This window comes from Odontesthes bonariensis, chromosome 7 (assembly GCF_027942865.1).
Source record: "Odontesthes bonariensis isolate fOdoBon6 chromosome 7, fOdoBon6.hap1, whole genome shotgun sequence".
Classification (NCBI taxonomy): Eukaryota; Metazoa; Chordata; class Actinopteri; order Atheriniformes; family Atherinopsidae; genus Odontesthes; species Odontesthes bonariensis.
Genome location: NC_134512.1, coordinates 15,636,269 through 15,660,793, shown reverse-complemented (window position 1 = coordinate 15,660,793; position 24,525 = coordinate 15,636,269). Strand labels below are relative to the sequence as shown.

Below are 24,525 nucleotides of genomic sequence, written 5' to 3'. Positions count from 1 at the left end.
AAGTCACAGAAGAGAAGATTTTATCTCGACCAACAGCAGTGGGACTTCAGTAAATCATTGTTCAGCAACATGCCCTTGCTTGGGTTGGACTCAACAGGGCGTGGGCCTCACACGGAGAATGCGCAAACGGGTGACTGTCGCGCATGTTTAAGATGAACATTTCGCCTTTTTTTAATCATTTTGCCGTCTTCGGAGGTTAGAAAATTAACGATAAAACAGCTGTCCTTCACAAACAGTCATCACCCTGCGCGGCTCAGAAGCAGCGTAGCCTACACAAGCTTTCAGAGTGGCATGAGCAGGCCACGAGCAGGTTATCCAGAAATATGAATACTCAGGCTGGGAGAGCGCGTTTAATCATAATCATCTACTCAAAACGGACACTTATGTTGTCAATTGCGCTTTTACTGTATTCTTCTTCTCTTCTCAACCTTGCGCATCCTCCGTCATTGTCACGCCTCATCTGAGCTCTTACCTGCAGCCAGGAGGAGAGAGCGAATGGAAAGTGGATAGGGAAAACATCTCAGCCCTGTCCGCCATCTTCTACCACAAATGACTCAGAACGACAGTAGGAAATCACGGAGGGAGCGCAGTCCATTAACAATCACGGGGCAAGGGACTGACGGAGTCGTGGACAGAGGTTTCTCTCTCTGCGGCCCCACAAATGCCCGCCTGGCCTCAAGCCTTCATTCAGACGAGCCTGCTCAGCTCCATCAAATCTGCAGTCAACAATCCACATAAACAGGATCGGTAGGGGTGCTAGGAGCAGGAACGCGCTTCAGAGGCAGCGCACAATGCTGCGGAAAATCCTGCGTTCCCTCGATATGTCCACGCGACAGTTTGCGGACAGCAGTCCGTGATTTGCTTGCCAGTTTTCTGCTGCCGCGATGCTGGCTGTGATACACAACAGCAAAGGGCCAGCAGTGCGGAGACAAGCAGCGGTAGAGGGGGGAGGGAGGGGGGCGGGCGGTTGGAGAAGAGACGATATAACGTCAGTGTTGTTGCCGTATGAGCAGGCTTTCCTGAGGCGGTGCATACAGAGCCACGTAGCGAGGCAGTGGCGTAAAACAAACAAACAAACAAACAAAAAATTAAAGTTTTTACCCTGACACATAGGTTACGCTGACCAGCACACGTCCCTGGGGGATATCCAGGGGTTAGTTCGGTAAAGTTGGAAAGATATTGGCAGATTCGGACTTCCGGGATCAGTAACTCAGAAGTGAGACATTGTTCAAACACAAAACAAGAATATTTCCAACCTCCTTGTCTGGCTTACTACGGTACCAATATCGACGGTACTACGTACTACGGTACCAATATCTTTCCAACTTTACCGAACTCCAGGGGTTCCCCGAAAATATATGCTTGCATATTAAGTCACTGTACAGTGGCGCTACCATGTGAAATGATTAAGTTGAGTATTGATTGATATTGTTTAGCTTATCTAAACCATATAGTATCATCATTGTCATCAAACATAATGGGTTAATACGGCACACAGTGGAAAGAACATAAAGGGATACAATGAGAAAAAAAAACCTTCATACTGACAGGATAACAGCTGCGAAACAGGAAATTAGGATATAATGTACAAAATGAAAACATCAAACTTTAAAAAAAGAGCTAATTGGATTGTAGATTTTGGTTTTGTAGATTCATACCACACTTTTAAATTGGTTATGAATCTGTAGTAAAAAAGCAACTTTAAAAAGGCAAATTTCAAATTGTGACAGTGACATCAGTGATTAACAGTGATCAAAACTGTCCTCCGACAGTTACATTTACCGAACAGGATCATTTTTGAATTAATGTTCATCCGTGGAGCATGCTGTACGTACAGAGTACCGCAATGTGTAGCTGTTCACTGCCCGTGGTGCTGAAACTGAGAACATTGCTAAGTGCAGTTTACCGTTTGTGCCAAACGAGGTCAGTAGATACTCACTCACCGAGTGAAACCTGTCTGACCAGACAGGACAAGTGAATAAAACCCTTATTTAGCATCATGCATTAGTTTGGCCACACAATCAAAATGATCATGTAAGAGTGAACCCTTTTTTGACTACATGTTGTAAGTTTATTGCATTAGGCTTAGCAGACTGACTGATTAACTGTGCAAAGCTATAAAGATACTTGGTCTTCAAAGATTAGTCTCATAATGTTTATGATGTCATTTTGTAGTCATTTACCTCTTTGCTGTTGTATTTGTTTTTGTTTTTTTTTACAGGTTTTTAGTAAAAGGAAATCATAATCCACTTTATTCCCTTGTACTGAATGACTGCATTGTGGTGACATTCATTGTTTAATTTTTGAGGAAATGTGAAAACTAGTGACTCAAACTTTTCAGAAATTTGCACTTTTTATTTCCGCTAAACGTAAAGCGTTACAATCTATTTTCTAGCCAGTGACATTATCATTGGGAGTGGGATGTCAAATGAGTTACACTTTGCTCTTAAAGAGTTCTGATTTCTTTATTACTTTATGTTTCATTGTGTTGCAGAGAGACTTTTAAATTCTGATTAGATGCAACAGAGCAAACAGGTTTTTGACCACCGAGAAGCAAGAGCATGATATACATAGAGTTATGAACCAATGATGATGTTTATTTTGATGATCATAGCCTGAGCAGAAAAGTCTGTTAAACCTTCATCTCAGAGATCTTCCTCTCCCCGATGGGGATGGGGCCCAGAGTGACGTCACCTTCCCATTCGAAAACTGAGAAAGGAAGACAGAAAACACATATTACCCTTTTTGTGGGTGTCTAACAACACAGGCCACCATTTATCCATCTAAGATTTCACATAATGTAAATTCTGACTGAATGCTATCATCTGTTGATTATGAAATATAGAAATGCATTGGAAAATCATGCCATACCTTCGGCTTGGGACAGATCACGATATTTCCTCTTTACCACATCCGCAGCGTTTGTTCCCCCAGAACTTCCAGAACTTCCAGAACCTCCAGTAACCCCTACTCCTGTGCCAATACTGGAAACACCAGGTGCAACCGCACTAGGGGTGTATACATCAATTCCACCGGATTCGCAGGAGCCACAAGCTCCGTCAACTCCACTGGCCTCTCTCCACCTTGCAAGGAAAATTTCAGTGGTAAATACCACATCAGCTTCTCAATCATTCACATCAACGTACATAAACTCACAAAGACTCACCCGCCAATGTAAGAACAAGCTCTATGTTCACTATCAATGGCATAGGAAGTAGATGTTGCCTTCAAGTGGCAGGTAATATAGAGCTGTTTGAATAACAGGGGGTTTGGGAAATTATGGCGTGTCAGACATGATCGTTTGTAGTATTGAACACATAATCAAGTTGATGATTGTCTTTCAGGATGCATACCAGCCCACTGTCAGCACCCTGGAACCTGAAGGCCTCCAACTGGAACAGAAGCTTGTTCTCCTCAGTGCGAGCCAAGAACTTAGAGTCAGAGCCTGTGATCTTAGCATCCAGCAAGCACCTACCCAAAACAAAACAAATATTACAGATTGATATAAATGGTTGACTTTTTTGTTTTAATCTATTCCTAAAGTAAATAACAACATTGGATAACTTATAATGCTACTTTACCCATGATTTTCAATGAAGGCATATCGGGGGATTGAGTTTGAGTCAGGTGTAAGAGTAGCCACACATCTATCCACGAAAACACGGAGGGGTACGTGGAAATATTGCTTAACAGTAGCCTCTATATGTATCATGTCTCCAAGGAAATACTGGTAGCTTGGCCTCTCATACATCCAGTCATCTGTGCAAAAAGAGGCAACATTTCATAATGTTAACAAATGTATATTGAATCATAGTTGCATAAAAGTCTTATTCCTTCGATTATTCTTTTTTTTTAACTCACCAGTCATGAGTTTCAAAGTGAAGTACAAGAACTCTTCTGCCATCTTAACTGCAGAGAATGGGACCCAGAGGGGATCCAGTGGACGGCTGCTCACATTGTGCTTTCTAAGTAATAAGACATGTTCCTTTAGACTGCAGAAATCTACAATAATGAATAGAATAAAGTGCACATCCACTGGAAAATACAGATGAGAGTTTGTAATCTACAGGTACTGGATATACTTATGTAAACCGCATATTAAATACCAGATTACAGCAATGGTGCCACTTTACATACCTTGGGTAGTGGCATTCCACAATGACAGCAGCTTGGCTTGTCCTGACCACAGCAGAGCTGCCCAAAGGTTTGGGGTTATAGTTCAGAACGAAGGTGTAGATAAGGGAATCCTCTGACATCTCACAAAGACACGAAAATGAACAGAGTTACATGCTAATATTTTCAAGCTTTAATTTTAATTTATTGTCAAGTGTATTTAATTTCTCAATGACTGTTAACTTGCATTATTCTTACCACTAAGGTGCTTCCGCATTCATGCAGTGGAGATTGATAAATGAACACTTGAGCGGAAGAATCTTCTGCGATAACACCACAGGTTCCCAGGGTAAGGTCAGCCGGATCGATGAACTGGCCGGTCCCAAACATGTCCTTTTTCACTTCCACATGAGCTACATCCTCTCTGCACTCAACATCAACAGTTGATGCAGCAACAGGAAACCTCAGTTCGAATGGCACATCTACTTTGGGTTCAGGCTGGGGGTCTTCAGGGTATTTCCAGTCGAGATCTTTTTCAAATGTCTGCTTTTGCTGTTGGGGGTCTGAAGGCTTCTTTATGTAGGGATCTGAGGGTTTCTGAGGTTTCTGAGCTGCACCGAAGCTGCCAAACAAGGCCAGCGCCACAAGGCAAACAGCAGTCAGCTTCATCACCATGACTTCACAACCACAAGTGATCAGATTAGTTCACGAGGTGCTGTAAGGAATGTGCAAATGTTCACCTGCTTTTATAATACAGTGAATCGTTTACTCATGTTACATTCCCGCCTCTTCGGTTGGCCATTCCCCTTCATCGTGACCGGTGTGATTAAACCTCAGAATACAAAAAAACTGCAGTTGTTGATCAAAAACTACAACAATTTTCAATATAGATTCTTCAATTGTGTCAGTCTAAAATTATATATTTACTCAAAGCTTTTTCTTAAAATTGTTTTCTCATGATATATAGTTGATAGTTGACAAAACAAAGTTCACAAAAAGTCACGTTGACCCAAGGTTAGGTTTACCTGCCCTAATCATGACAGGTTAAATTGTTTTGCCAAAGTAAATTCTGTGAAGGTCTGTTAATCAATATGGCTGCAACGGCTACCAGGTTGGATTAACCAAGTCAGACTGATATGGAGCCATTTCCATAGACTGTCTCTGCAAGTGTCAGTCTCACCTGCAGTTAGCTCAGGTTGCCATGAGTCTCTTAAAAGATCAGGTCAACTGACACGAGGATAAAAATGGTCCCGAGGATCAGCCTTGAAAAGGCTTTATCTATGTGTATTTTTTTTTACCATTTATTCAAGATTCTTGATTTGCCGTTTTAGGACACTGACCCAGTTTATTTTAATGACAAACCCTATGAAGACTGAGTTAACCATGGTGCTTGTCTAAATTAGATATATAAATTTCATCCTTCTACTTCGAAGTTCTTTAAGAGCATTTTTTTTTGGTTTGTGACATTTACTACCTGATTAAAACTTCTGGTTAGATTGTTTCAATATAGAATATTTTACTCTAACACACAACTTAGGAAGTGATTCAGGTTGATCCTTTTTGCATCAACATATACTTTCACTTCCTTGTAAATCACACAGTTTTATTGATTTTTTTTGTGCCTGACAAACAAATCGTGTGCCATGTCTCAAGCATAAAATTATATAGGCTGAGACAAAGCTTTCAATTATAAGATCATGTATATCCTGGATTTTTAAATTTTTTTAATATATATATATAAATCTATATATATATCTATATATAGATAGATATATATATATCTATATATACTGTATATATGTTGGCAACCTTCCAAATGTAGGGCAGATACAGGAGTTTTGTCTTAGTTTGTCCTGTTTGTTATATTTCTCAAAAAGTTATGGATAGCTGCGTGTTTTGAAAGAGATTCTTGTCAGGACCAATTTATAGATGAATTATTTTTAGTGTTACTCCTGATCCAGGTCCTGTGGTGTTGATGATTAATTATTTGAAATTAAATCTAAATTCTAAAATTTGCTCTATTGTTGAAAAATATTAGATATTAAAATATCAATGTTTATGTTTATGCATTTAGCAGATGCTTTTATCCAGAGCGACTTACAATTGGGGATATAACATTACAGCTAACATCAAAGATAACAATAAGTTACGTAGAGGGAAACCACTAGTCAGACTCTGTCAGAGGTGACAGGGGTGACAGTGTAGAGAACAGGCACAGAGGGGAGTACAGGGTAAGTGCTAGGATAGGAGATGCTCTCTGAAGAGCTGGGTCTTGAAGAGTTTCTTGAAGATAGACAGGGACGCCCCTGTATGTTTACAAAAGTAATCTAAATTCCTGTTTCATCAGGTCTTGTTCTGTGATTTATTTCCGCAGTGATCTCAGTTTTTGCATTTTCAGATCCAAAAGCTAGTGACATAATGAGGGTTATAAAAATACCCAAATACACCAAAATACCCAAATAAATGGGTATAAAATAAATCCACGCTGATGTGTCACATTTAATAATGTGCAGCAGGTCTCTTTTTTCTTCGTTCTTTTTTTTTAAACATATCCTGCCTGTGTCTGCATCTCACAAGCTAGAGTTAGTTGTCGTAACGTATGGGGTGGTCAGATTGAAGTTCTAATTTCAAACACCGTTTTACACCCCGTTTTAAAGCAGGAGAGGATCAAGAAATACAAATCAAGAATATACAGTACATCCTTCTGCTGACGTACTGCTTCACTAGCCTGGGCGAAAGCCGACTGTTGACTCTGTCAAACAGTCTGGGAAAACCCAAGAGGAATCCGTTTCCATGGAGGGCGGGACCTTACCCAGCAACTTAAATTCATTGGAGTAACGGAGTTCCCTTAACCAATCATAATGTTTAGAAATGACGTTGGTTATGCGCCGAGGTTCATGCTTACTCTCGCCAGGCTCTAGCTCGCGAATCACGCTTCCCACATCCGCTTTCATTATACCGGTACCATTTGATAAATCAAACTTTTCCCAAAGCCAGTTGGAAGGAGAGCTACGACATCCTTGCCACTAACAAAATTGACGAGGCATTCTCCTCTTGCTCTCGTTTTAATTGTGTAATGATCTCCAGAGTTGAGACAACTTCATGGATAGCTTCTAGCGTTCTTCCGTCGCCATGTTTATTTCCGCTGCGGTTGAACTACAATTATATGGACTACAATGGACTCCGCGCGTGAGTTCTGCGTCACCACTCGCAACTGTTTGCTGATTGGCAAAACACTGAGCGAACCGAGGTAGGGGGATTTGGCCAGACTATGTGCGGAGCCAAAATCTTTGGGCGGAAGTACGTAGGATGGCGTCGCCAGGCTACTGCTTCACTGCCCATAACTCTATTATCTTCAAATGTTGTATTTACCATCAAATACAAAAGAGAAGGCATATGTAAGTTAAGCCTGCAGGAACTCCTGATAAACTTGACACAATTTTGGAATTTAATGACTACTTAGATGTCAAAGATATTACCAGTTCTACACCGTGTAGGTTAATCACCCTAAATCCTTAATACCTTTTTCATATTTTTTTATTTCAGAGAGTTAAAATCACCTGTGGTGAAGCAACAACGACAAGTATTTGCACAGTCTCTCCTGAACAGAGTTCTTTGGATCTTTTTCTTTCCTTTTTAAGATTGCATGGGTTATACTTTGAATATATAATTAGTAGATATTATTAGTACATTATTAATTGTCTAAAATGTTTCAAATATATTTTCAACACTTCTAAATATTGAAAACCATTTAAAAGCATCTTACAGTAAAATGATGATGAGTCAGAAGTACATTTATGTTTATGCTTTTGGCAGACACTTTTATCCAAAGCAACTTACACTCATATCCCGGGTAGGCAGGAAGTGGAGGGTCTTGCCTAAGGACCCCTACTGGAGGTAGTACCTTTCAGCGTTGGGGTAAGGATTCGAGCCCCAATCCCATGAAAGTTGGCAATCTTACCACTACACTATCCAGTTGCTTCGGTAACATTTACTTCGAGTGAAATGCATTTTGATCATTTTTAACTGTGTTAAACTTGTTATAACTTCATCTGTTAAGATTGCGTTGATCGAGTGAAACAGCAACATACTGAAAGGTCATACAACAGGTCGTCTGTGTGTCATATGTATACACAGATGACCTGCTTGTTCTAACCATGCAATTTTTCCCAATGTCAAACTGAGAGATAAGATAAGGCTTTTGTTTGCTGAGAGACTGTTACACTACAGGTCGTGTAGACCCTCTGAAGGTTTCTGTTTTGAAACTGTTCAAATAAGATTTAATTTATTCAGTGGAAATATTAACAAACAGCTGGCATACTCCATCAAACTTCATGAAGACAGCATTCAAAGAATAAAGTGGTAAATGTTGACTATGATTTACTCTTACCATGTTCTGATACAATATTTGTCAAATGCCCTGAGGTTTAGTTTTTGGCATCACAGCTTATCTCTTCAGGACATGAACATGGACTAATCAATAACTGTGGCATCTGACTGGCAGATGAGGACAACAAATAGACTGTGAGATCGCAAGTCATCATGACCTATGTCTTATAAAAGTCCCCATATTTGTGCCACAATTTCCACAGCATTCAGTTTCATTTGTGAATCACTGTGCTGTGTGACCATGGCATTGAGACTGATTTGTTGTTGCCTTCTGGTAGTTGCTTTGCAAGGTTATCTGGCTGGGGCTCAAGACAAACCTCAGAATCCTTACGATCCTCCTCAGAAACCTCAGAATCCCTACGTTCCTCCTCAGAAACCTCAGAATCCCTACGTTCCTCCTCAGAAACCTCAGAATCCCTACGTTCCTCCTCAGAAACCTCAGAATCCCTACGTTCCTCCTCAGAAACCTCAGAATCCCTACGTTCCTCAAGTGCCTCAGAATCCCTACGTTCCTCCTCAGAAACCTCAGAATCCCTACGTTCCTCCAGTGCCTCAGAATCCCTACGTTCCTCCTCAGAAACCTCAGAATCCCTACGTTCCTCCTCAGAAACCTCAGAATCCCTACGTTCCTCCAGTGCCTCAGAATCCCTACGTCCCTCCTCCGAAACCTCAGTATCCCTACGTTCCTCCAGTGCCTCAGAATCCCAAGGTTCCTCCAGTGCCTCAGAATCCCAAGGTTCCTCCAGTGCCTCAGAATCCCTACGTTCCTCCAGTGCCTCAGAATCCCTACGTTCCTCCAGTGCCTCAGAATCCCTACGTTCCTCCAGTGCCTCAGAATCCCTACGTCCCTCAGAATCCCTACGTCCCTCCTCAGAAACCTCAGAATCCCTATGAGCCCGTGAAGCCTAATCCAGGTCAGAGTAATCAGGCGCACACAGAGTCATTTCACAGTTGTGAGGTGGCTCAGCACCACAAGATTCAATGCGGCGCCCCAATCATTTCTGCCGAACACTGTGATGCTATCAACTGCTGCTTCGATGGACGCATGTGCTATTATGGCAGATCTGGTAAGTGCTTTCGTTTTTTCCTCCGAATTTTTCCCAGAATCTTGAAGGTATGCTTCTTTGATACTTAAAAGTGAACAAGAATTTTTGCAATAGTCATTGTTTCATGTTTTTTCTGCAATTTTCTCAGTGACTCTTCAGTGTACCAAGGATGGTCAGGTCATCATTGTTGTTTCCAGAGATGCCACTTTACCCAATATTGACTTGGATTCAATTGGTTTCCTTGGAGATGGTCCAACATGCAGTCCTGTTGGTACCACCTCAGCTTTTGCCATCTACCAGTTCCCTGTCACTGCCTGCGGCACAGTCATGATGGTAAGGGCTGGAACTCATCTAACTCTTAAACTTGATATTTATTATTTTTTGTATGGTAACAATGAAGCTTTAAACACTACCAATTTACTGTAGGAAGAGCCTGGTGTGATAGTCTACGAGAACAGGATGTCCTCTTCATATGAAGTGGCTCTTGGACCTTTAGGAGCCATTACGAGGGACAGCCAATATGAGTATGTGTTATTGAATTCAAAATAACTGGTAATCTTATAGATTAAAAGATTGCTATATGCTGGCTACAATGAAAGATTTTGCACTTAGCACTTATAACTAACAAAAAGATATACAAAGTCTGAAATCAAGCCAAACCTCAAAAACCATAATGGATTTTTTGATAGACTTAGATAGCTTTTATTTCTTGTCCCAGGCTGTCTGTCCAGTGCAGATATATTGGTTCTTCAATTGAGGCTTTGGTCATTGAGGTTGGTTTGGTTCCTCCACCACTGCCAGTTGCAGCTCCTGGACCCCTACGTGTGGAGCTCAGGCTGGGCAATGGAGAATGTACTAGCAAGGGTTGTGTCGAAGGTCAGCATTGAGCACATTCTATTTTTATATTAAGTGTTTTTTGGAATGACTGTGCCAACAACCACTCTTCTTTTGTTGCTACAGAGGATGTGGCCTACACCTCCTTTTATACTGATGGTGACTACCCCGTCATAAAGGTTCTCAGGGATCCTGTGTACGTTGAGGTCCGAATGCTGGAGAGGACTGATCCCAACCTTGTTCTGACTCTTGGAAGATGCTGGGCAACCACTAGCCAGTATCCTCAAAGTCTTCCTCAGTGGGATTTGCTGATTGATGGGTAAGAGTAAGTGTTGGTTTGATTTTGAAGCCTTTATGATACATTTTTAACAAAACACTGTATACCCTCTCCTCTCGTCAAAGCTGTCCCAACCTGGATGACCGTTACTTAACAACTTGTGTTCCTGTGGATGCCTCATCTGGACTGATGTACCCAAGGCATCACAGACGTTTCATTTTTAAGATGTTCACTTTTGTCCAGGCTGGTGCAAGTGATCCCTCCAAAAAGGGGGCTGCGGCACCAGATTTGATTCCTCTGAAAGAAAGGGTATAGAATCCAATTATCTAAAAAAAAATATGCTTTGTTATTGCAATTTTTTTAATCACCTTAATTTATGTACAACACTGTACTTTTTTTCTCCAGATTTTTATCCACTGTGATGTTGCTGTGTGCCAACCTTCTCTTGCAAACAACTGTGAACCAAGGTGCTTCAGGAAGAGTAAGTATTACAGAGTACTCTTGGGTATTACCAATGTAGTGACTATCTGAGCTTTAATCACTTCTTTATGATTGAAATTAATACAGGAAACTTGTGTACTGTGGTATAAAACTAAGACCGAGAGTAATTGATATTTCCATATTTTCTGCACTAGACAAGAGAGAAGTTTCTGGTTCTACCAAGAAACTCTCCAGAGAGGAGACCACCGTGGTTAGCAGCATGGAGGTTGTTATCACTGATCCAAGTTCTCAATAACAACATCCCAAAGGAGTTTTCTTTTCACCAAGTCTAAATCCAGGAAACCTTCAAAAAAATAAATGAGTTCAAATAAATCTTCTTTTGGCTGAATGTGTTGCCTGATAATTTTTTATGTTTCCTCACAAAACATCATTCAGATACAGCACATGATCTACTTATACTTGAATCAGACAAAACCAATCTAATGGGTAAGAAGTGTCCCAAAAACAGTTATTACCTTTATTTTCATACAGTTCAGTTCTTTGGCAGCCCAGAGTAAAGGGAAGGGTCTTACTGGAGACGAGGTAGTCGAGGCGAAGTGTCCAGAGCCAGAAGAGCCAGCTGATGGTGCAGAGGTGCCGATGAGGAGCGAGCATTTATATCTATTACAATAACATATTCTATGCTGCAGTAACATAATGTATTATTTCGGGGATTACTGAAGTATTATTGAATTTCATTTTTTGTAACTTAATTGAGTAAAAGCAAAGAAAATGTTAAAATAGGTGAAGAAACTAGACATAACCATGTTTTTTTAAATAGTATATCAAAGTAATGTACGACTGAAGCAGTTCCATGGCAATTTCATATTCTTAATTTAAACTGTATTTATAATAATACATTGTTATGTAAAATAGTTGGAGGATGTAAGCTGCACGACCATGGTCAAACAAGGAAATATCTCAATCAATGAAAAAGCCTTAAAACGCAGCACAGTATTTATAGATAACTAAACCTGATTGTTCGATATTTAACTCAAGGCTTGATCATTTCTTTACTGACTAGGCCTTTATCAAAGTTCAACAGGTGCAACAAAGAATCAAAAATTTAGATGGATGAAATCAAAAACTGTTCGAAGACATAACCGTAACCCCAGCAGCTCTATTCACAAGTGATGTGTCCTCACAGCCAATTGGGGTCAGCTGGTATGATGCTTGATGGTTTGACCCAGGAAAATATTAAAAATACAATTATCTAGTGTATGACTTCAAGACAAAAAATTGGACATCATGCATTTCATGCACCTTTGTGCACCTTTGCCTTTGACTTGTGATTTAAATTACCACTAGGCTTTGAAAGTACATTTTTGTTGATTGGTGCATCAATAATCAATATACCACAAAGTTTGAATATGAAGAAAAAAAATCCCAAATTAATCTAAATATAATGTTTCGCCAGTTTTCCAGTAGTAATAAAAGAGATGTTTCTAAAAGTATCTTTTATTTAGTTTAATTTTTTTCTTATTGATTTATTATTTAGAATGTGTGTGTTTTTTTAAATAAAATGCAAAAATGTATGTATGTAAAATGTTTGTATGAAGTCACCTCCAATTATCTCTCTCCTAAAGCATGAGTTGCACTACAGCTACATGCCACAGATGGTTAAACTAGTTCCCGGCTAAATGAAAAAGAAAAACGTAATTTGGTCATATCGCCACAAAACTACAGTTATACAGTTATGGCCATTACCAGATGCATCCTTGTGTTTTAAAAAAAATATTTTACAGGCAGTTGCTGCAACATAACAGAAAGTTTGGTGGTGTGGACATAAACATATTCAACATAACAGTTCAGCTAAGCACAGGCTCACAAGCACATGCAACATTCCTGGTTGAGTTTATCAACTGTATGAAGTCAATTCAATTCAGAATCATCCTTTTCTATTGAAAACAAACAAAAAAAGTTTTCATGAAGAATTCCCTTTAATTTGCAATAAATTGAAAGCTTCAAGTTATTCATACAACCTTATGGCAGCATACTCAGATTTATCAAGTTTTTTTAGATTCTGCACACTTAAATTGTTCAAATTGTACCTATTCAATCTGTTTGTAATGAGTTGATTCCCAGGCTAATGAGTTGAGACAATGAGTTTGCATACTTTTTTTTTTTAGATAAGAAAAGCCAACTTATTAGATATTACAGTGCAGTGACACAATTACCCTGAGCAGCAGGCATTGGCAGAAATTGTATAAAATTAGGAAAATTATCAATTTTCCCAGACTAGTCTGAAAACCTTGCTGCTGCTGCAACGTACCGTCTTATCGTGTCTGCCTTTGCGCTGTCAGTCTCCCAGTTATGTGTTGTAGTGTTACAAGTTCATAGATTTGTTTCTGACATTCTCAAATTCATTAACATGTTTTAAGTAAATGAAGATGATAAGCATTTCTTTGTATGGGGGATAAATGTTCTGTGGAGCACCTTAGAGCCTCTAAGGCCTTAACGTTGCAACAACCACAAAAATTCAAAACTAGCGCTGGCTGAAGCCATGGTCATGGACACATGGTCTTATTGTTTTCTTTAATTAGTTTAAAGCTTTGTATTTTTTTTTAACGAGAGTAAACACATTTCCCTTGGAATGTTGAAGTCCCAAAGAATGTAATCAGCCCTTACAAAAACAGACTCATATTATTTTCTATGAGATTCAAAGATCGACTCTCTCTCTCTCTCTCTCTCTATTTCGTTTTTTTTAATGGCGGTTGGCAAACAACTTAAGGAAGCATTACAGCTGTAGGAGTGTGGATCACATGACAATTCTATATATATATATATTTATATATACACACATATATATATACCCATACACAGATGTATATATACACACACACACACGCACACACGCACACACACACACACATATATACCCTTATATCTACATATGCCTACACATGTACATAGCCCCTACTCATATACACTCATTTATATACTCTTATATATACTCAATTCTATTATACAACCTACACTGTTTTAAATAATAAAAAATGACCTGATATCCTCTGTTTCCTGATTCTTTTTGCAATAAATTTACTATATCCAATTTCATTTTCATCCTACTAAGATTTCTAACTAAATTATTTCTCTGAGCCTGATCATTTCTACAATATAAAATAACATGTTCAATTGTCTCATCTTCCCCACACTCACATTTCCCTGACTGATATGTTTTCCTATCATATTCGACTCCGCCGTCCGACCTGAATGTAAACACTTCACTTCCCAGAAACCCTCAGCTAATGGCATAATGATGACGTATTGAATATAGCACGTAGCACTGACCAATGAAATAGATATACGAACCTAGACCCTGAATTGTGATTGGACAGTGAATATACCACTTCAGATCACCAGTGGTTGAGCATGCCAGCAGATTAAAGTAATTTGAATATTTTATAGTTTACGCTATCAGCCTCCTCCCATGCGGTTCAGACCCACCAACTATGTTTGGTTCTTCCGGGTAAGTAGCTTTACCGGCGACCTGTGTGTGTCAGCGAGCCCGGGCTGTCGCCTCAGACATTCGTTTTACTCCAGTGCTCCTCTACTCTTCTCCCGGAAGCTCACAATGCAGTCTAGTCGAAATGTGACCCATAGTAGCTGTCACGGCAAGGAGGACTTGGACAAAGCAGACAAGCCAGGGCCGGGGCTGTGTGGGAGCAACGTAACCCCTCACTTAGCAGAAGGCACCGGTCCTCCGGCGGAGAAGAAACGAGTGGGAGGCGCGCTACTCCTTAATGAGAGAAACCTGAGGACTCCGAGTCCTCTGTTTGGGGCCAATTATGATGACGACTCGGAGGCAGAGTCTTTTCGGGATGGGAGAAGCGAGGAGGTCGACCGAGACACAAGAAGTAGGGCCTTTGCTTGGTGCCGAGACTTTTTGTCCGGATCTTGGAAGACCATCCAGGAGAAAGACTTTCAAATCAGCATAGTCAGGTAATTAATTCCAGGCGCAGTTGGACTGAGGATACAAACTTATGTCCATGGGTATGTCCATGGGTATGGCACTGTATTAACATGATGGATTCAAAATTGCAATAGCCTTTTTCCTTTTCTTTTTCTTTCTTTTCGTGTGCACCAATTTGCAGAGGTTCTATAACTATGTGGACCACTGTCACCAAAGATTGTTTTAACATTTTTGCTGACATGTTCAAAGTTAGTAATAAAATAACAGGTCTTTCTTGTTGTTTCATTAGCTTTAGTTTGGTCATTCATATAGTGTTTCTGCTGATTGATATCATTTCTGTCAAACTTTATGTCAAACTCCTTTGACTTTTTTATAAATATATATATACTACCAGTCAAAAGTTTGGAGACACCCTCTCATTTAATGGTTTTTCTTTATTTTCATGACTATTTACATTCTCACTGAAGGCATCAAAACTATGAATGTACACCTGTGGAATTATGTAGTGAACACACTCTTGGCATTCTCTCGATAAGCTTCATGAGGGAGTCACCTGAAATGATTTTCCAACAGTCTTGAAGGAGCTCCCAGAGATGCTGAGCACTTGTTGGCCATTTTGCCTTCACTCTGCTGTGCATCTCTTCCCAAACCACCTGGATTGGGTTCAGGTCAGGTGACTTTGGAGGCATGGTCATCTGGCGCAGCACTCCGTCACTCTCCTTCTTGGCCAAATAGCCCTTACACAGCCTGGAGGTGTGGTTGGGGTCATTGTCCTCTTAAAAAAAAAATATATGATGGTCCAACTAAACTCAAACCAGGTGGGATGGCATGGCATGTCACTGCAGAATGCTGTTTCAGTGTGCCTTCAATTTTGAATAAATCCCCAACAGTGACCATTACACCTCCTCCATGCTTCAAGTTGGGAACCATGCATGTAGAGACCATCCGTTCACCTTTTCTGCGCTGCAAAAAGTCTCTCAAAGTGTCTCAAATTTGGACTCATCACACCAAAGCACATATTTACACTGGTCTAACGTCCATTCCTTGTGTTTCATGGCCCAAACAAATCTCTTCTGCTCGTTGCTTTTTTCCGTAGTAGTGTTTTGTTTTTTTGTTAGCAGCTATTTGACCATAAAGGTCTGATTCGTGCAGTCTCCTTTAAGCAGTTGATGTAGAGATGTGTCTGCTACTAGAACTCTGTGTGGCATTCATCTGGGTTGTAGTCTGAGGTGCTGTTAACATGCGATTTCTGAGGCTGGTGACTCGGATGAACTCATCCTCAGCAGCAGAGGTGACTCTTGGTCTTCCTTTCCTGGGGCGATCTCCATGTGAGCCAGTTTTGTTGTTGCGCTTTGATGGTTTTTACGACTGCACTTGGAGACACACTCAAACATTGACTGACTGACCTTCAGTTCTTAAAGTAATGATGGACTGTCATTTCTCTTTACTTAGCTGATTGGTTCTTTCCATAATATGAATTATAACAGTTTTCAAATAGGACTGTAAGCTGTGTACCAACCTGACTTCTGCACAACACCACTGATTGTCCCAACTCCATTAAGAAGGCAAGAAATTCCACAAATGAATGCTGATAAGGCGCACCCGTGAAGGGAGAACCATTTCAGGTGACTACATCATGAAGCTCATTGAGAGAAGGCCGGTTTGCAGCTCCGTCAACAAAGCAAAGGGTGGCTACTTTGAGGGATCTAGAATATGAAACATGTTTACAGTTCTTTCACACTTTTTTGTTCACTACGAAATACCAAATGTGTTCATTTGTAGTTTTGATGCCTTCAGTGAGAATCTACAATGAAAATAGTCATGAAAATACATTAAATGAGAAGATGTTTCAAATCTTTTGACTGGTAGTATATATCAGGGTTTAGAGTAATTTCAGTTATGGTGTTCCAACATACTGGCATTGGGATATTTTGAGAGATTGTGTTTGTTGACAGAAAAGAAAACTTTTACCACTCAAAACCTGTTTTGAACTATTTTGAATTGGCTGAATTTGTGGACGTCATTGGGGTACACTTAAAGGAATTCCAAGCAAGTTTTTTTCTGGTTCACTTTGACGAACCAGATCATGTGAACTACGGTATCTTTGCTTTGCAGTGGTGGACTTAGTAATCTACTGTACCTGTGTATTTTGCCGGACCATATACACTCGGTGGGAGAGGAGCCACGCCAGGTGCTCCTCAGAGTCTACGGTGCCATCTTGCAGGTTAGTCTGTCTTTTGTGCCACCCAGAAATTCCACTCGGGCATGAGTGTTTGTGCCTGCAAGTATTTTGTTGTAATTGTTCCTTACATGTCTCTGCTGCTGTGTCTCTCTGTGACTCAGGGTGTGGACTCTCTTGTACTGGAGAGTGTTATGTTTGCCATTCTGGCAGAACGAACTTTGGGGCCCAAACTTTATGGCATCTTTCCTGAGGGACGCTTGGAACAATACCTGTCGGTATGACAACAGACTCATGCTTAAGTGATTGTACACACATCTGTAGTTGCACTGCATTCGCGAGTTCTGTTTGTATGAAGTAAACAAGTATTTTGATTTCATCACACAATGTATGTTCTTGATAGCATTGTCAGTCAGATCTTATAGCTGGCTTAACCAAAAACAACCGTCATTATGGTACTTTCCTGAGAAAATAAGCTCCGTAGAGGTGCACATATACTACATTTCTAAGTTTAGTAGTTGGGAAAGAGTTGATTTCTGTGGTTCTATCTTTTTTTTTCTTCTGCCCAGAATACTCGCATGCACACAGATCAACTCTCGGATCCAGCCATCTCCGCTGAGATTGCCACAAAGCTGGCACGCTTCCATGAAATGGTTATGCCCTTTAACAAAGAGCCTAAATGGCTGTTTGGAACCATTGATAGGTAAGAACTTCAACTGCATCAACTTGCTACAATGACTTTGTAGTATACTTGCATTCAAATTTACCAATCGTTATTTTTAGATACATGGATCAAGTGATGAAGATTAATTTTGTGCGTGAAGCACATGTGAAGAAGTACAAGAAGCTGATGAAGTTTAACCTGCCCACTGAGCTAGAGAGTCTCCGGTGAGTTGGCTCGAAGCCTTCAAAATAGGCAAATACAATATGTTTCGTAGTGTCTTTATGCATGTGGCATACATGAAGCCTTGATATTGGGGTTGGAAAGGTTAAGGAAAATTGGTTAAATTAATCACCTCTGCCATCGTTCACCATTATCAGATGGAGATACAGAGCAAAGCCAAGTCCTTCTCCAAAGTGTACGTCTGTTTCAAAATGCCTGTTTAAGGTTAATGGTGAAACTGATGGACAAAACCAAATGTGTTGCTTGATCGATCTTTATTATCAAGGCTAATTTACATGTAGACTTTATGCAGAGTGACAGCTTATTTACTAAGATCCTCAAGTATAATTGACCGATGATAACACATGCTCCTTATGTGGCTATGAGCAGCAAAGAGCATTTTAACGATGGATAATGTGTGGGCTGATGCTTTTTTTTTTTTTTTGCTTTTTTTTTTCTATTAGGGTGTTTGCAAGATAAACTTGCCAACATGTTGAGTCCAAAATCTAGTCACAACACATTTTAATACTTCTTGTGGTTGTAGTATGCACGATTCCTGAATTCAGAAGAAAATAGTTCAGTTATTGTATTAAACGTAGCTAATAGGGCTTGAGCACTGTGATTAATTAATCACATTAATTAATTGTCACAAGGCAAAACTGTCAAATAGTTTTAAGTGATATGCCAGCAGTAGTGTAGACCTATTACTTATACTCAAATAAACCTGTGACGGTCATAGCTGGAGGATTTTTTTCATAGAGATAGGACCAGTTGTTTTGTTATATTTTCCCCTCGCCAGACTAGTGGTTGACCTTTGTCCCAGTGCCTCCACGACTCCACTGCTGAGTCCCTCTGATAGTTCGACCTTGGAGATAATGCACAATCAGACCGGTGTCTGTCTGTGTTTATTTAAACGTTATCTTGTAGTTGTGTATCGATCTCACTCTGACGCAAGCATAAAATGAAATTGTCAGTGCACTGGAATCGGCTTTTTATATGGTTTTAATCAACTGTCCTTAAAGTCATTTCAGTTGAAAGGGTACTTTTCACAGTGTCTTACACACATTAAGGCATTTTTTTTGTTCACGGCTTTCTTTTCCACACCAAGGAACACAAAGTGATCAAGAAAATATTCCAGAGAGTTAAATGCTGCTCATACCACTCGATAAATGAGCTATTCTGGAGCTTTTTCGTTTAGCGAAAGAGTTGCCTTTGGCTTATGTAATGGGGGGTTGTTCTCATGCATTCGTGCTACCTATCAATTACAGCTCAAGTTAAATGGATGTCGTAATCAGTGCAGCCTGTTCAACTTACGACACAAACAGATTCAGATCCAATACTTGTTGCAACATTGCTTCAGTGTACTTTGGACAGATATTGAGTAATGTGCGGTTAAATCAATATTTTCGTGAATGGCTTTTTTTTATTTTTTTTTTTTATTATAAATGTCAGTCTTCACAAGTTGCACTACCTGCAACGCTAACAAACTTAGTCTCTTCTCTACCTTGTTTTTTTTTTTTTTTTTCTTTTATGTCACCAACTCTATTCATCATGCTGCTTCTACAACAGTGCGTTACTGGCAGCAACTCCATCACCAGTAGTGTTTTGCCACAATGATGTCCAAGAAGGTAAAAAGCCAATCTTGCTTCCATCATAGCTCCATGACCCTCACATCACAAGTTTGATCTGATTGATCTACACACCGGCTCCGCTCTCTCATTTCTTAGGGTACCCTCGCTATTATAGAAGGTAAAGTCAGACTGGTGTGTACTTATTTATAGATGCAGCTCGTATTTGTTCGCGTCGTCCTTTAACCTATTTAGACCTGAGACATCTGTAACACATGCGTATATCCATAACCAGGAAGTTCAGAGGGCACCACAGCACCTTGTAAGTTAAGTGAAAACGTGTCTTATAAGTGTATGAGGTGATAAGTCAAAGGTTTTTGTTTGTTTTTTTAAACGATGGGAAAGTCTAACAAAAAAGGCAGCTGCCTAAGCTGATCTTGCACTACTGGTTCAGAAATATGGGGACCTCTAAACATACTAATAAAACCTCCTCTACTTTCCTTTTTAACTTTTTATTATGTTGTAAGCTGATCTCAGGTTGTCCTCACCAACAAGGGGTTTTTCAAAGCTTGATCGTGATATTGGGTATTCAGGTTTTGTGTTGCCATGATACTAGAATTTCAAACTCAGATAATGGAAAATACTGTAAACTCACTTTTTTTGCCCGTCAAATGCATTTTTAATATATACATTACATCTGAATTAAATGTATTTTAGTTTGGTCAACAGCTTGTGAAGTTACATGTTTAATTTTTATGAGCAAATATACAAAATAACCTGAATTGGTGACCAGTCTCATCAGTTCAAGTTACTTCTATACACCAGAAATTGAATTCCTTTATATTGTTCATATAAAGCGTCCTCCGGTCTACCCTGACATCTGCTAAAGACATCGATGAGTGTGATTCCTCTAATTTTGGTTTTGTTGCTGCAGGAAACATTCTGATGCTGGAAAACAGGGACCACTCCTCGAATGAAAAACTCATGCTGATAGACTTTGAATACAGCAGTTACAACTACAGGTAATAACTGCACTTTGTGTCATAGATTCAGTGTGAAGCGCTACTGTTTTGATTCGGCAAATCATACGAGTCATCTCTTTAACATTCATGCCTTTTTGTTTCGAAATCAGTCATCTGTACAGGCCCTTGTTTATTAATGTTGAAATATTTTTTTCTTTTTGTAGAGGATTTGACTTCGGGAACCATTTTTGTGAGTGGATGTATGATTACACATACAAAGAGTGGCCTTTTTATAAAGCCACACCGGAGAACTATCCAACCAGAGAGCAGCAGGTCAGTCAAGACACGTTGCATTACAATAAAGCTGATTATTCACATCGGGAAAAGTTCGGTACGATACGGGAAGCCTAAAATTGGATTTCATATATGAGAAATTTTGAATTTAGGTTTACATAATCTTGCAAAGAAATCAACCAAAATACTTCTAATGGTTCATAAGACATGGCTGCCCAGATGTATTTCTCTGTCCTTAAGGTTTATGCATGTTTTCTGAAAAGGTCCAATAGCAAGTTGACAACAGCTGAGTTAGAGAATGACATCTGCAATGACAAAAGTATTATATTCTGTTTCTTTATTCATGTAATGCAGCATCAGTGATTTCAAATTCACAAATGAATGTTTGGCTGCTGAACCAGTTGAATAAATTTGACTCACTTATGCCTGTAATAGTCAAAAAGGTGTATGCTACAGTGTTGCCGTTTAAATCCAAGTTATCAGATAATCCCGTTGAGAGGATGGAAGCTGTGAAGTGTTCTGGTCATGCAGTGCCATCCAGTGGTGAAAAGGGTCAATTCAAGTTTTAGAAGAATTTCTGCTGCACACGCAGTTAAATTCAGTCACTTGTATCATTGGTAACCGATGCTTGTTCTAGATTTGTTAACATGTCGTAAGTTATTTTCATACTCGTTTCAGCTTCTTTTCATAAGAAGTTATTTGGCAGAACAGCGAAGACACTCTGACGGCGCTGCGGACCAGATGCAAATTGAAGAGGACATGATAATCGAAGCAAACAGGTGAACACGTTGTTGGAGTAACTTACAGCAGTGGTAATTTTTTGTTGTTGCAGAATGAATCAGAACCCTAAACTTGTAGCTTTTCCCTGTAGATATGCACTAGCGTCACACTTCCTCTGGGGTTTATGGTCCATCATTCAAGCTAAGCTATCCCGGATTGAGTTTGGATACATGGTAAGGTTTTTGTTGTTTTTACAGCATCAGTTATACATGAATAATAGTTTTGTTGGAAAGAGGGCTTCGTGTGGAAATTGTTGAGATTTTTTTGAAAGATTAGGACAAACAACATTTGTCTCTCTTTAAATCAGTGCCCAGAAGCATTATTACCTGAAGCTATCGTGCATAATCCTTCACCAGTCGCAGACATTTTGTGCTGAATTTAACGTCATCGTTCAATGCACAGTGCCTTTACTTTTGTTTAATTCAGTAGTATTAAAATCTTGGCGAGAATTGTCAATTCCATACCCTCCATTTTTTTTTTCCAAGACATTGATTTCTGTGGATCTTGGGCCTGTTAAAAAGGTCCCCCGTCCATTCCAGCTTTAATGTGGGAAAAGGTCTTCTGTTGCTAAGAGACCTTACATGATGCATTCAAGTCCTTACTGCATCGTCTTTATAACTTTACAACTTTCAATATTTTTGTAACTGTTCAAGATCTTCTTAACTGCAGGGATCTTTTAAGTCATTCTTGATTGATTTATTTCTCCATGCAGGTCAAATTTGCACAATAATCTCTTGCTAATTGTGAATATATGCACTTTGACTCTTTTAGACATCTTTTTGCATCTCAACATCCTGAATTTGCTCTAGAAGTCAGTTCTGGATGAGCTACAAGTTAATTTAAATCTGTTGGATGGATTATTTTACAGTGGAAGGATTTATTTGAAGTAATTTGGAGATCTTTTCAAATACCGTATCAGACTCTTAGGCGTCCACAGTCCTTTTTCTTAAGGCCTCAAAGAGCTGTGTAGGTCTTGGCAGACCCTCGAAGCTTTTGAATAAGACAGCTGTCACCTGTAACTCTGTATGCTGGCTTTGATCACTGGCACCTCCTCTGGAATTTCTCTTCTCAGTTTGATGCAACTGAAGGTGTGATAAATATAGGGGTACTCTTTCCTTGCTACAATGTCTTTTATAATTTAGATTTAAATGATTGATAAGCACTCTTTCAAAGAGAAACAAATCTTTGCTTGTCTATATCAAGAAGGCTAACATTTTGCATGAGGTGTCCATACATTTTCATGATATGTATGTCACAAATTCATATTCTTTCCAGTATTTACAGCTCTTTTTTTACCTCCTACTCAACATTGTTCTTTTGCAGGATTATGCCCAGAGCCGTTTTGATGCTTACTTCAAGCAAAAAAAGCTGTTCTCCTGAATTCCATCGTGCTCATCAGAACGTACCATCCGATCTGTCTTTTTTTCCTCCTTCAAGCTCATCCTATGTTTGTGTGAAGATTTTATACTTATATAACATTGATAGTAAGCAGGCAGGTCTACGATTAACAATGTTTTGTGAAAGGTAAAAGATGAACATTACAAGACGTCGATGTTATGTCAACCATTTTTTTCTTCATTTCTTTGGACCACCTTGTGACATTGGCATGTGAAATTCTTTTGCCGTGTCCTCTGTGCATGTCAGATGTCAGTAGTGGCGGTGCTGGTTGCCTTGCCAGATAATTGATGTCTTTTCATTTTGGACTGTAAAACTTAGTGTCATGGTCATTTTGCAATGCTAAGCCACGACTTGGGTTCGGCATGGGAGGCTTTTGTAGAACCCGCTGCTTTAGCCTTTTTACTGGAGTCCTTCTACCTCACTTCTCTCTTTTCCTGCTTTCTCTGCATGAGGGTCCATACATTTGACAGGGACTGATTCCAACGGTATCCTGTGAGAGAACGACTGATATTATGACATAATCGCTCCGTATGTTCACCCTGTCTGTCCTGTCACAAGGCGTTTTACTTTGGACCGTACAAATATCCCTCCACAGTCATTGTTTTCAAACTCCATTAATTGATAAGCTTTCTCAGATTCAGCCAAATAATAATGTGAGGGCTATTTGATACAGTATCACTGTAGTCGACAATACTGTTATTTGAACCATGACAACAGTTACAAAGTGTAATATCTTTAGTAGATAATATTTCATCTTTACTCCACTTTTTGGTATCTGTTATTGAGCGGTCATTTTTAATGCTTGGCCTGTTTCACACTTCTTTACTTCTTGCCGTGTCTTTTTTCTTCTTTTTTGATTTCGTTTTCATCTCCTACTAAAAGATTTTTTGGGGGGGGATATTTTTGCTCATCATAGATCAAAATATCAGATCATGGGTTAACTAGAATGTTTGTCTGCCACACACGACTTTTGCTGTTCATTCGTGTGTCGAGATGGGTTCAATACATTTCCCAAAAGCTTTGTTTAAATTGCTCCTAAAATCCTTCTATTTATTTAGATTGTCTCCTTGATTGCACTGAATTATCGACTGAACTTATTGGAAGTCCCTGAATGTTATGTTAACCGTTTTCTTATTACTGTATTTCTTGGTTGATGCTTGTCTGTGTTATATTGGTTCTGTTTTGCACTACTAAAAATTATTCTTAAACTATTAAAGTGCTTATTTGCTTTGAATCTATGTCATAGCCTGATTTTGTCCTCATTCATTTGTAAAAGACGCATTATGTGTTCTGATATGATTTGCTGTATGTGATGTTACTCTTACGTAACAGCCATCTAACTGCAAAGTAATTTGAGTGCCCCATGATGACGAATGAGGACCATGTTTGATCCCTGAGGGCTGACAGTT

The 24,525-nt window shown here is 39.5% G+C and overlaps 4 protein-coding genes across 6 annotated transcripts in view; 2 read left to right on the top strand and 2 right to left on the bottom strand.

Annotated features, from left to right (window-relative positions):
- mapk8ip2 (mitogen-activated protein kinase 8 interacting protein 2) overlaps positions 1 to 934 on the bottom strand; it is a 30,926-nt gene extending 29,992 nt beyond the window's left edge. For all 3 annotated transcript variants that reach the window (XM_075469680.1, XM_075469681.1, XM_075469682.1), the window contains exon 1: positions 473 to 934. In XM_075469680.1, coding sequence (XP_075325795.1) covers positions 473 to 537 — 65 coding nt within the window. In that variant the 5' untranslated portion in view covers positions 538 to 934. The remainder of the gene's footprint in view (positions 1 to 472) is intronic.
- Positions 935 to 2,632: 1,698 nt separating this feature from the next.
- Positions 2,633 to 4,788, bottom strand: LOC142384851 (zona pellucida sperm-binding protein 3-like). Its single transcript, XM_075471161.1, has 8 exons — positions 4,372 to 4,788; positions 4,138 to 4,256; positions 3,862 to 3,965; positions 3,582 to 3,759; positions 3,354 to 3,471; positions 3,167 to 3,249; positions 2,872 to 3,083; positions 2,633 to 2,709 (listed from the first exon to the last, which is right to left on the bottom strand). The coding sequence occupies exons 1-8, from the start codon at positions 4,786 to 4,788 to the stop codon at positions 2,633 to 2,635; spliced, it is 1,308 nt and encodes a 435-aa protein (XP_075327276.1).
- A 3,955-nt stretch (positions 4,789 to 8,743) lies between these two features.
- LOC142383880 (zona pellucida sperm-binding protein 4-like) lies at positions 8,744 to 11,395 on the top strand. The gene is made up of 9 exons (XM_075469679.1): positions 8,744 to 9,049; positions 9,443 to 9,569; positions 9,697 to 9,881; positions 9,975 to 10,072; positions 10,267 to 10,424; positions 10,509 to 10,701; positions 10,785 to 10,968; positions 11,065 to 11,144; positions 11,302 to 11,395. Exons 1-9 carry the CDS (start codon positions 8,744 to 8,746, stop codon positions 11,393 to 11,395), a joined length of 1,425 nt encoding a protein of 474 aa, XP_075325794.1.
- Positions 11,396 to 14,493: 3,098 nt separating this feature from the next.
- Positions 14,494 to 24,354, top strand: chkb (choline kinase beta). Its single transcript, XM_075469678.1, has 11 exons — positions 14,494 to 15,081; positions 17,168 to 17,276; positions 17,396 to 17,509; positions 17,801 to 17,934; positions 18,015 to 18,119; positions 19,684 to 19,742; positions 20,617 to 20,704; positions 20,869 to 20,977; positions 21,617 to 21,717; positions 21,810 to 21,891; positions 23,042 to 24,354. The coding sequence occupies exons 1-11, from the start codon at positions 14,570 to 14,572 to the stop codon at positions 23,096 to 23,098; spliced, it is 1,470 nt and encodes a 489-aa protein (XP_075325793.1). The 5' UTR covers positions 14,494 to 14,569; the 3' UTR covers positions 23,099 to 24,354.
- The last annotated feature ends 171 nt before the right edge of the window (positions 24,355 to 24,525 follow it).